The following is an 11,797-nucleotide window of genomic DNA, read 5'->3' as shown; positions in this document are numbered from 1 at the left end:
CCTTGGCCCACGTAAGAAACGACGGTGTTAGTAGGCAATAGGTCTAGCAATATGCGTGATTAAGTGCAGCCCCCTTCACAAGTGCCTATGCCTAAAAGAATAGAATACTGTAATATACTTGGCACTAGTGAAGATATAGCTAGCGTTGGGGACAAATCTCATCTTGGGGACAAATCTCAAAACCTTGGGGACAAATCTCAGCAGCCAATATTTATAGGTAGAGACTCTAACTATTTGTTTACATACTAAATTAATTTAGCTACTACCTATACCAACCGTTGCCATCCACCCTCAGCCTCGAATATCTTTCCGACTTCCTTACTTACTGCCAGTAACCGTCTGTCATGGTACCGCGGTGCCACGAGCGAGATCCCAATCGGCATGCCATTCTGCCCCTTGAAGCCCGGCACATTGACCACAGGTGTATGCAGTGCCTGTCTCTAGATCAATAACAACTCTTCTAGCTAGAGTGCAGGAACACAACTTACCGTCCATATCAAACAAAATGATGCGCTTCCAGTCTTCTCAATACCCAGTGGCGCCTCATCAGGCACACTTGGCGTCAGCACTGCGGCATACTTTTCAAGCAGCTCATCTACCACCGGTCTTGCTGCCGCTATCTTATCAAACGCTTCCAGCTGTGCCTTGCGCGAAATCTTTCCGCTGTTCTCCACATGTCCTACTAGCTGCTCCGAAATCTTGTCCTTGGCCACTGTGTATTCAGGCAAAAACGCTGTCCGGCCATCCGAGTTCAGCACTGTCGCATGCCATGATGGGAGATCATTGAGGTACTCTGGCAGCGAAATCTCCTCTACTTCGGCTCCATGCGCACGTAGTAGAGAAACAGCTTTGTCGAGGGCAGCGACAGTACCCGGTCCTACCTGCGGCCAAACCATGGTTTTGAGAATCGCAAACTTTGCTCCTTTGACGGTGAAATCCGATGGGACTGGAGCATCATCGTGAATTGCAAAAGTGTCGGCAAGGAGCTCTAGATCTGCTACGCTACGAGCGTAGAGGCCAAGCGTGTCGAGTATCAACGAGTAAATCTTCTGTCCTTCGCGCGTGATCGAATTCCACGTCGGCTTGAGAGCGTAGATTCCATTGTACGAACCGGGCCGGATAGTGCTACCGCCCGTCTGCGTACCCAAACCAATAGGTGCTTGGAAGTCGCCCACCGCGGCTCCAGATCCCGATGAAGAACCTCCAGGCGTACGATTCGGGTCATGTGGGTTGCACGTCTTGGGGCCTGTGGTTGTTGCAGCGAATTCAGTCGTTGTTGTCTTTCCGAATATAAGCGCACCGGAATTGCGCAGTATGGCAATGGATCCGGCATCTACTTTTGGTGCGTCATTGGCATATATTGGTGAATTGAATTGCGTCGGCATATCTACACATCATCAGCCAAGGTCTAGCGAAATAGATTGAGATTGAACTCACCTTTTGTGTAAATCACATCCTTAACAGCAATTGCAACACCGTGCAAAGGGCCGCGCTCATCTTTTGGAACAGCATCTAGTGCTTTTGCCTGCTCAATCACATATTCGGGATTGAGATACGCCCATGCCTTGACAGCCTCGTCCCGCGCCTCGATGCGCTTCAAGAGCGACTTTGCGTATTCTTCTACCGTGACTTCGCCTTGCTGGATTTTCTTTGCCGCTTCCGTGGCTGTCAGCTGGTAGAGTTCGGAACTCATGTTGTTGACCGTATCGCTATATCTCAGGCCACAATATCAGCTTTCAATTACAAGGAAGCATAGACTTTGGATGTTAAGATGTGACAGAACGATTTCCCTTCTTCCCTTCTAAACAATACATCTATGCGCAGCAAACGTATACTAAAGGAAGTGGTGCCGAAACTATTATCGGCCCAAGTGCTCCGCTTAGTATGATAGGCAGCTGTCAGATACACCATGTCGCCCGCCAGTCACAACGTGCGGGTTTCCCTATCGAGGCGTTAGTGGTAGTACAAGTGTGATGACGGCCGATAACGGTCGTCCCGCTTATCGGACGATTGTATTCCGAACGCACACCTCCAACTTTCCTTCTACCAGATATGGAAGCATCGCAGTGGAGACGATTTGGAGTCTTCTGTGGAGCAAAAGTATTGGGTACGAAGCTGCTTCTAACGATGGAGCAAGAAGGTATGTAATGGAATGATTTGGATAGTTATGCATAAAGTGGATGGATGTAGTTTTGGACAAAATATCATTTGCGATGTTTGATAATACCATTACGCAACATACAGTATTGCTAACAGAGTTCCTCGCTACAGCTCAATAATTCACCTTCGGCGATTTGCCTCCAATCTCAATGTCATCCCCTGCATCCGTCATGGGCGGTGTAGCAGCAACGTAAATCTCTCCACGATCTCCCTCTCCCTCGAAAAACCCCTCACGGCCATCGTTGCCCAACCATTCCCACTCAAACGATGTGCTCTCGCGCCCAACAGGAAATACGCGTGGCTTGATGAAGAGAAACGTGACGTAATAAACCGTCGCCGCAACGGTAAAGGTCAAAATCCATCCCATACGGTACATGTTCTGTGCGGCCATCGAAATGATCTGCGGCTGGTATTGGCCGATGAGACCTGGGATACCCATGGTGGTCCCTAGTATCCAGGCGACTACTCCACACCAGTTGATTCCAGACCAGAACCAGTATAGGCCTGTTTTTCTGCCGTCGTAGCACGACGGAACGTGGACGTTGCCCTTGCGCACAATGAAGTAATCGACAATCAAGACGGCGCATAGAGGAGCCATGAAGATGTTGTAAGATCCAAGGAAGCTGTTCAATCGTCAGTTTCATTTTCTTTTGCAGCAGACTAGCAATTTCTGTAGCGATCTTACCTAAGAAAAGCAGACGCATTAGCCATGAGTTGCCATGGCTGCACAACGACCCCAAGAAGAGCACACAGTATTTGTCCTCTGCGGATAGTGAGCCATTTGGGGAAAAGGCCAGTCATATCCGAACCAAAAGGAATGGAATTCGCTCCAAAGTTTGTTGCGAAAACTCCAAAGTAGAATGCCAACGAGGCGAAGAAGATTGCTGCGCGTGCACCAGCGCCAAAGTGATGGTCGAGAATAGCGTCAAAGAGATCCCAAATGTTCCAGTACGCTACGCCGTACGCTGATTGCATTGATGTTGTCGAAGCCATGCCGAGGAAAAAGACGATGATAGCAGAGACGAACACACTGACACCCTGGAGATAACCTGCGTCGCGGGGCTTCTTGCAGTAGCGGGCAAGATCGGGCTGATTCACAAGCATGGGCGACAGTGCACCGAAGATGGTGTTGATACCAGCCATGATACTCCAACCCATAGGAATAGAAGAGGAAGCTGTACTTGTCTTGTGGGCGAGATCCATAGAATTAAGTCCGCCGCCATTCGCCATGCACCAGCCGAAAACTGCAAAGGCTGCAACAGGCATGATGATTCCCTTGACGGTGAAAACGTAGTGGATCCGGGTCGGATGAACCCACATAAAAGGGAATTCCATCAGCCAAGCCATGAAGAAGGTCAGCAGCTGCCTCGATGTCACGGCGGCACCCGGCGAAAGCGTGTTCGGGAGGGTTTCCCAGGAACTGCCAAAGATGCAGCGTAGCATCACGGATAAGAGGTTGCCGGCATAAAAGGTCTGGATGCCGTACCAGATAATGCAGACAATGGCTCGGATGAAGATGAAGAAGTAGGAGCCATATATGCCCATAACAGAGCGTGCAAGGACGGGACTGCGCATGGTAAGCTAAAGTAGAAATGCATATGAGATTATTACTTACAATCCGATATGGTATTTAACGCCCGGACGAGCCATCAAAACGACAACTATAGCCGCGAGTAAAGAGCCGATGCATGCTGATGCGAAGGATGTCTGCCATGTCTACATACGCTATCAGTCTGCGTCCTATGAGTAGTCTTGCCGGATACCATACCAGGCCAACGGCTACAAGTGAAGAGCCAGTATTCCAGCCGACAAGGGAGAATTTGTTAGAAAACCAGTACAGAGGCAGACTGTACCAAGTCCAAGTCCTCTGTTCGACTGGTGTCGGCTCGAGATCTTTATTCGACCATCTCTCGTCTCCGATAGGAACATGACCATCATTGACTCGAGGAGCCCGGAGAAAGCCGACAAAAGCTTCTTTTGACTGGAAAGGTGCCGCCATCCGCCGCTTCGTTGGCATTTCGAATTTGCCCATGGTGGATTCAGTCGTAGTCTGAACAGACAAGCCTGACTATTCGCAAAAAGCAGTCCGCCCTCATCCTTACATCTATGGATCACAGCCGCTCATATGTCGAGCTGATTAACCTTGTTCCGACTCCAGATGGTTCACGCAGTCCAGACACACCAATGGTGAGTTAGAACTGGCCAGACCCCCTTGTCGTCGCCTCCATCGGCGCATTTTCAGCCGATGTAACATGTTGCCCCAGATGCGCGAGCTGCGTCCAAGCCTCCCAAGATGCGATAAAGGACAGGGGCTGAGATAGGAATACAGTGTAAACACGCGACGTCGTTGTGGTAGCGAACGTCAGCGTTACCGATCTGGTCAACAGTCTCCGTGACCAAGAGGAAGACTGCAGCCGAGATAAGATCACATGACGACTTATCTTGCCCACTCTGGAAGGAATCACGATAAGGCACACTTCGGCTTGTGTATGCCGTTTACCCTGAGCGATCTTCGCACGTGAAAGGCGTAATGCATCCGAAGTACGTAGTGCGAGGTTGGGGACGATGATTCCAGGGCTCTCGACTACTACACACTGTGGTAATTTCAACCCGAAAAGGTCATGTCGCAATCCTACGCAGAGAGCCTACTGAGCCCCTCTGGATCAGCCGACGATCAGATACCTGCATCCTCTACTACTGCTACTGAGGTCCCATCAAATGGTACAAGTGTAGGCGCGCAGCCCTCTGCAGCGAGGAAGCCTCGAGTCGCCTTGGCCTGCAAGAGATGCAAGCGAAGAAAGCAACGAGTACGTCATTTGAGGGTTTCACAACAGTACCTCTTGACTAAGCCTCTTGCAGTGCGACGGCGCGCGTCCAGTATGCAGGTCGTGCGAACGAGCTGGTGTAGCTTGTGCATACGAGAGAACCCTGCGGCCCCAATACCCTGGTGGCAAGTCGGCGTAGGTCCTTTTCCCAAATGCTTTCTTGAATATGTGCGTGTTGGGTATCTGACTAACTAGTCAGTTATATAACTGCCTTGGAAGAACGCATTGCGTTTTTGGAGGCTCGTCTTCCAGACCATGCTTCTGATCATTATGACAATGGCTCGGATATGGTGCATGTTATGCCTCCTACAACTACTGAGGAGCCATCGGTCCCCCAGTTCCAGTCAAATGAAGCACGTCGTGAATCACGAGACGATTATTTCTCGGATGAACTCGAAGGTGAAGATAGAACTTCACTTGTTGACGGCGTAGCCTACCTCTCTCTATGCGCTTCAGGAACTACCGATACGACCCCCGAACCCTACTATGTTGGTTCAAGCTCTGGCGCTACCATTGCTCGCATCATACAATCTTCAATCTTTCGGAGTTCTGGCAAGAGAGCAGCCGGCCAGCATGCTAACCAGACGACTCAAACTCCCACGGCTGCGAGACCACCTCCACCTCCTGAGTCTGCGCATTCGGATGACCATATCATCGATTTCCCCGAGCGACAGCAGGCACTAGTGCTTTTTGATGTTTTCTTCGAACGGATACATACACGTTGGCCATTACTAGACCGCGTGGTCTATACAAAACTCTTCGAGAAGCAGTATGTTCAAGGTGCTCTGTCTATCATTGAGCGCAGTATCTTTCATCTCATGTACGCCATTACAGCTCGCTTCCTGTCATTGACACAGAAGCCATGTGGGGTGGATTCTGATGTAAGTCAAACGAGTATAAGCAATGTATTATTCTTACCGGTTTTAGAGTCACCTTGCTGCCGCGACAGAACCAATGGATTACATATTAGCTCAGCACAACCTCGCAACTGTTCAATTTCTTATACTGCTTGGAGTACATGGACAGCGGTCTCCATACGGAGCAGGCGCCTGGTCTCAGATCCGATATGCGACGTCCGTCTGCATAGAGATGGGCTTGCACAGAAAGAGAAGTGTAGTGTACTCCCCTGAACAAGCGAGAGATGCTGAGATTCGACGTCGAGCGTTTTGGTCGTGTTACTGTCTCGACCGAGTGACTAGTATCGTGCTTGGCCGCGCATTTGCCATTGCTGATCGGGACATTAATGTCGAGGTATGCTAACAACTAAGCATTATAAGGAAACCTTGACTGACTTCTTCCTTAAGCTCCCCAGCACGAGCCCTGAATTCTGGACTCTAACACACCAAGAAGCCCCCGAAGCCCACAAAACCCAATGGTCCAACATCGAGCCCTTCATCCACATCATCAAGCTCGACCAAATCCAATCCCGAATCCACAAAACAGTCTTCCGCGTCGACCGCGACGTCTTCGCCGGAACCTTCGAACAGCGCGCCAAACTCGACCAAAAAATGACTTCCATCCGCAACGACCTCGACACCTGGCTCCGCACCTGCCCGCAAACCCCCAAAAAAGAAAACAAGATAACCTGGATGTACGACCCGGAAAGCGCTTACCTCGACGCCCGCGACTTCTACGGCGTCCAATACCACAAAGCAATGCTCTTCCTCTTCACCGTCTTCTTACCCACCCTCGATACGTCAGACACTCGCTTCATCACGTGTGCCCGCTCCGCTGCCTGCGCCTGCAATGCGTACAAGCGACTCAGCCAGAACAGAACGCTGACTTACACCATGATATCGCTGCACTCGTGCTTCGTAGCCGGTCTAACACTCGTATATTGCATCTGGCGCGACCGCACCTTGTTCTCCTACGACGTCCTCGAAGCGACTCGCGCATGCTCACAGATCTTGACTATCTTCGGTGAGAAGTGGCCCGGCGCAGTCAAGTATCGTGATATTTTCGATGCGTTATCGGGTAGTCTTTTTAAGACTGTTGTTAATGCTACGAATGCGCTCAGAACGAACGGCGCGAGACCACTGCAGCTGGATGTTGATGCGGAGCCGAGCTTGCAGGGGCTGGGGCAACAACGGAAGGGGTATGAGGAGGTGGCAGAAGGGAGGAGGGGGAGTAAACAGACACTCTCACACATGGTTACCGATGCGGTTAAAGAGGCGTTTATGGAGGTTGATGAGGAGGCGCCGGGGGGTTGGCAGGGTTGGAGGATGTGGAATGAGATGGTGAGGGATGAGGAGGCGCAGATGCAGAATGTGGAGGTGAGTTGGACGGCGGAAGAGGGCCCTGGGTTTTATGGCGTGGATCCCATTCAGGATGCTGCGATGCAGACGGATGGGGAGGGGATGGTGGATATGAATCAGTGGAATTTTGGGGGGTATAGGTGAATGGAGGATGGAGTTGTTAGGTATCTGGCTACAGGTGTCACTTGTGGACTTTCAGATCCGGAATGTATAGTAGGAGATAAACATCTCAACAGGGACGACCATCGATAATATTGCTATATTCATGTCTACAGTTCACAACTAAGTGAATATATATATATATGTAGTTATATATATACCTCCCATATAATCTCAATAATGAACACAAAAATACTTTATTCAAATACCACAAACACCTATGCAAGCTCCCCCTTCTTATAGGGAAACTGCTCCCTAAACGCCTCCGCAATCTGCGTCCGCGTAGCAACCCAAACCCCCTCCTTCTCCGAAATATACTTTACAAAATCCTGCAACGCCTTAAACCGTCCCGGCCTTCCGATGATCCTGCAATGCAGCCCAATCGTCATCATCTTTGGTTTGCCCGCCGCACCCTCTTCATACAAAACATCGAACGCGTTCTGGAGGTGCTCGTAAAAGGCACCTGGGCTGCGGAATCCCGTGCCCTGGGTGTGGAATTTGAAGTCGTTGCAATCGTAGCTGTAAGGAACCATGAGACAGCCCTTTGGATTGGGGCTGTTGCGTTCGTGCGGGAGATCGGTCCAGTAAGGGAGATCGTCGGCGTAAGTATCGCTGGCCCAGAGGAGTTCCTCGCCCATTTCTTCGTAAACAAGGGGGATCAAAGCGCGGCTTTGGGGGGAAGGCCGGCCGTAGTACCAGCCTTTGGGGGCGTAGCCCGCGAGTTTCTTCAGCGCGGTGATGCCGTCTCTAATGTGCTGCTTTTCGGCTTCGACGGAGAGGTTGGAGTGGTCGATCCAGCGGTAGGCGTGCGATGCGATGTCGTGGCCTTCTTCGACAGAGCGCGTGACGGCTTCTGGCTGCTCTTCGACGGCGGAGCCGACGGCGTAGAGGGTGAATTTCATGTTGTAGTCGTTGAAGAGCTTGAACATGCGCCACCAGCCGCTGCGTGAGCCATATTCGAATTCAGATTCGCCGCTGTAGTCGCGCTCGTTGATCCTTGGTTGTGCGGGATATTCGCGGAGGTTGATTTCAGACATGCCGTCTCCTTTCATCACTGAACGCTCGCCACCCTGATTAATCAGTTAGCGTGTGTAAAGTGGCAGTAGCAGGGTTTCTGGATTTACCTCTTCATAGTTGATGACAAAAGACACGGCTATCTTCGCGTCGTTTGGCCATTTTAACCCCTCAAGTCCTTTTTCACCATATCCTTTGAAATTCCGAGGAAAGGCGTATTCTTGTGGTGCAGCGTAAACTTCAGGCATGATGATGGTTGTTACAATGGTACTACAGAGGTATCTTGAAAGCAGACAGGAGAGTATCCAAATATTGATTCACACGATCCTTTTTCAGATTCCCCACAGTGAGTCTAAGTACTTGATAGCAGCCAGCAACCCCTCATTTTTCGTATCGCATACTAGCTGGAACATCGGCTGTTCTCACCCGTGAAGTTGTTACGCAACATATCGCATGCTATACCCTGCTGTCGTTCACGATGATCGTCCAGCGTACGACCGCGATCTGGGTCGGCCGTGACGTTATCATGTTATCGTAGGAGGATGTAAAGTTATCGGCTTGGAAAGATCCGCAAGTAGAAAGTTGCCCCGAAAGGGAGGTGTTGCGACGGCTGGGGCACACCAATCTGGGGTTGCTGATAAGACATGGATTTTTGTGGGGCCACACTGCAACCTACCGAACTCGGAACTCTGGAAATCCTACAAGAAACAGTTCGTTGTATTACTAAGGAAAACTTGTCTTCTATATGCCCGGTATCAATCCTCTGTGTACCCTAGTGGATGGTCTCGATGCGAAGTCCTATCGTCTCCGAACCATTTTACGTTGACAGTAACAGCCGCCAAGTAAATACCGGGGTTCTTGCACTCAGTTTCATTTAAGACATTAAGGAGTTGTAATGTAAAAAAATATCCTCATGTCAAGTCATGTGTGCGGGGGTTCTCACTTTGGTTTTGGAGGCAGTCCGTGTTAAGATTACTCGAGGACGATCGCCAAACTTCAAGCAATGAAGTCATCAGGTTCTATACATGATGTATTCCAATATTTCTACTAAAACAATAGGTCGTTCATACATTTCTTATCGGGAAAGACCTTGCTGGCCTTCATGAAGCGCTTTTGTTCTTTGTGTCTCTGCCTATATTTGCTTCCTTCTCATTGGATGCATTCCCTTCGCTCTCAACTTCTTCACCATGGATGGCTGTCTGCTCAAGCGCATCTCCATTTACGCTTGTTGCCACCGCTTCTTCCTCTTCCATCTTCTTCGGTGCTTTCAAACTCGTGTTCCCAACCCAAAAGGTCAGTGATAAGCTCACGCCTGAGCACACTGTAAAGAAGATGAAGATGTAATGCAGACCCAGCATGTAGACGTTGAAAACGACATCTTGTTGGGTTTTTGTGAGGCCAAAACCATCGAGGTTATAAGTGGAGGAAGTTAACTGACTCATCAGACTTTCTGACACGAAGCCACTTTGCGACAAGTGATGACTGAGCGTGTTCGACAGGATGACTCCAGAAATGACAAGACCGAACGCTCCACCAATAGTGCGAATAAAGTTGCGCAGCCCTGTTGTAACAGCACGATCTTCGCTACGACCGTTTGCGTACATACCAACGAGCGTGGGCTGAAGCACTAAGCCAATGCCCGCACCTTCCAGAATGAGCGCGACAATGAGCACTGCCAGGCTGGTGTTCCGATCAAAAAGTAGCGTGAGCCCATTCCCAAGAGTCCAAAGCGTAAATCCAACGAGGACGCAATGCATGTAACTGCCGACTCGGTTCATGTACTGGCCAGACGCGATGGATGTCAGAGAAGTGGTGATGACTACTGGTAGAATTAAGGCACCAGATACTAAAGGTGAGTACCGTAGGACTGATTGGAAGTAAATTGGGAGGTAGAAGAAATTTCCAAAATACGCGAGCCCGATGAGGAAGGTTTGCAAATAGAGTGCCCAAGCATGAGGGGCGCGATAGAGGCGAAGTGGCATGATTGGGAGAGCCACAAACCTCCATTCGTAGAGGACAAACAGAATTGCCAACACAGCGCCGATCACAGTGCAGGCAATGAAAAATGGAGAGGCCCAGGCGTAAGTAACACCACCTCCGGACAAGGGTACCAATAAGAGGAGCGTCGATGCGATGTTTAGCACCATGCCACCATAATCGATTTTCCTGATCTTTTTGAGATAGCCGCCGGATCGATGCTTCAAAGGCAAGAAGAACAAGATGATCAAAGATGTGGGTATTGTCAAGATGGGTATGATCCAGAACACCCATCTCCATGTGGCTCCTTCGACTATAGCACCACCGAGGAACGGACCAGCGCCATTTCCCAGAGCGATAACTGCACCCAGCCAACCTGAAAATGGATTTAGTAGGTCACGATGGCTGCAAGTTGGCATAAAATCCTACCTTGATACTTGCCACGATTCTGTAAGGTGGTAATGTCACTAACGATGATCATAACCAAACTATTAATGCCACCACCGCCAATGCCCGCAATGGCACGGAGTACAAAAAGCTGTACAGCCGTTTTTGCGAAACCGCAGCCGAGATCTCCCAAAGCCATGAGCATGAGGCTAACGAGAAGTAGGTTTTTCCGACCGAATATATCCGAAAGCCGACCGTTGATGAGTTGGAAGGCTGTTGAGGCTATCAGAAACGATGTGCCAATCCATGAGGTTACAGTTCCAGTATTTAGATCAACAGCTATTGCAGGCGTTGCGGTTGAAACACTAGTTTGGTCGATGAAGGAGACAAATAGACAGACCGACAATGCTGGAATTGCGATCCTGAGTTGAGTAGAGGTCATGGTATTCCGCTGACCTCCAATGGATGCCGCATCGCTTTCATCGTCAGAGTCTTGTTTGGCCATTGGTGCGAGTGGTGTGTTGCCATGGTTGGAGACAGGCATTCCCGTGGAATATGGATCGTCTTGATTGGCTCTGTTCTCGTCTGGCGCATTAGGAATTCGAGCGTCTTCGTTTTTGGTGGGGTATGTCGAGTTCATCTGATCAGTGGCAGCCTGTTCGCTCATCATCATATATATGTTTGCTCTAGGCTTGTTGCGCGTTGGGTAAACATGTCAAGTTATGGAGGAAGTCTACGTGAATAGCTGACGCTGAGTACAGACATGATGGCTAGCGTGCATATTGACAGCAACGTAGGCATCGGAAGCCTCCCGAGCGGGGCGGCCCTTTTCCTTAACAGAGTATGCTCGGTACTACGTTTCATTCGGAAAAACGTCGGTAATCGAATCTGATACAGCCGAAGAAACTGCAGCTGGAAGGATCTGTTACATGCTTGGATTCCGTAAGTGTATGGTGGAGACGACTGTGATCGATGCGAGTGAGAGTGGGGTAATGATAGCGTGGCTTCGACCACGCTTTC

At 49.9% G+C, this 11,797-nt stretch overlaps 5 protein-coding genes across 5 annotated transcripts; 2 read left to right on the top strand and 3 right to left on the bottom strand.

Moving 5' to 3' along the window:
• Positions 1-266: 266 nt before the first annotated feature.
• COCCADRAFT_39964 (uncharacterized protein) lies at positions 267-4,192 on the bottom strand (the record flags this gene model as incomplete). Its single annotated transcript, XM_007717805.1, has 7 exons — positions 267-434; positions 489-1,387; positions 1,438-1,672; positions 2,285-2,783; positions 2,846-3,727; positions 3,776-3,876; positions 3,929-4,192. The coding sequence occupies 7 exons, from the start codon at positions 4,190-4,192 to the stop codon at positions 267-269; spliced, it is 3,048 nt and encodes a 1,015-aa protein (XP_007715995.1).
• A 589-nt stretch (positions 4,193-4,781) lies between these two features.
• COCCADRAFT_105831 (uncharacterized protein) lies at positions 4,782-5,124 on the top strand (the record flags this gene model as incomplete). The annotated part of the gene is made up of 2 exons (XM_007717804.1): positions 4,782-4,967; positions 5,020-5,124. The coding sequence occupies 2 exons, from the start codon at positions 4,782-4,784 to the stop codon at positions 5,122-5,124; spliced, it is 291 nt and encodes a 96-aa protein (XP_007715994.1).
• Positions 5,125-5,272: 148 nt separating this feature from the next.
• Positions 5,273-7,384, top strand: COCCADRAFT_105857 (uncharacterized protein; the record flags this gene model as incomplete). The annotated part of the gene is made up of 3 exons (XM_007717803.1): positions 5,273-5,866; positions 5,913-6,236; positions 6,290-7,384. 3 exons carry the CDS (start codon positions 5,273-5,275, stop codon positions 7,382-7,384), a joined length of 2,013 nt encoding a protein of 670 aa, XP_007715993.1.
• Positions 7,385-7,617: 233 nt separating this feature from the next.
• On the bottom strand, positions 7,618-8,661 carry COCCADRAFT_105853 (carbohydrate esterase family 4 protein; the record flags this gene model as incomplete). The annotated part of the gene is made up of 2 exons (XM_007717802.1): positions 7,618-8,469; positions 8,524-8,661. 2 exons carry the CDS (start codon positions 8,659-8,661, stop codon positions 7,618-7,620), a joined length of 990 nt encoding a protein of 329 aa, XP_007715992.1.
• Positions 8,662-9,513: 852 nt separating this feature from the next.
• Positions 9,514-11,321, bottom strand: COCCADRAFT_39961 (uncharacterized protein; the record flags this gene model as incomplete). Its single annotated transcript, XM_007717801.1, has 2 exons — positions 9,514-10,766; positions 10,820-11,321. The coding sequence occupies 2 exons, from the start codon at positions 11,319-11,321 to the stop codon at positions 9,514-9,516; spliced, it is 1,755 nt and encodes a 584-aa protein (XP_007715991.1).
• Positions 11,322-11,797: the final 476 nt, after the last annotated feature.

Source organism: Bipolaris zeicola, assembly GCF_000523435.1.
Source record: "Bipolaris zeicola 26-R-13 unplaced genomic scaffold scaffold_196, whole genome shotgun sequence".
In the NCBI taxonomy this organism is placed as follows: Eukaryota; Fungi; Ascomycota; class Dothideomycetes; order Pleosporales; family Pleosporaceae; genus Bipolaris; species Bipolaris zeicola.
The sequence above is the reverse complement of the archived record's forward strand: the minus strand, read 5'-3'. Positions and strand labels throughout refer to the sequence as shown.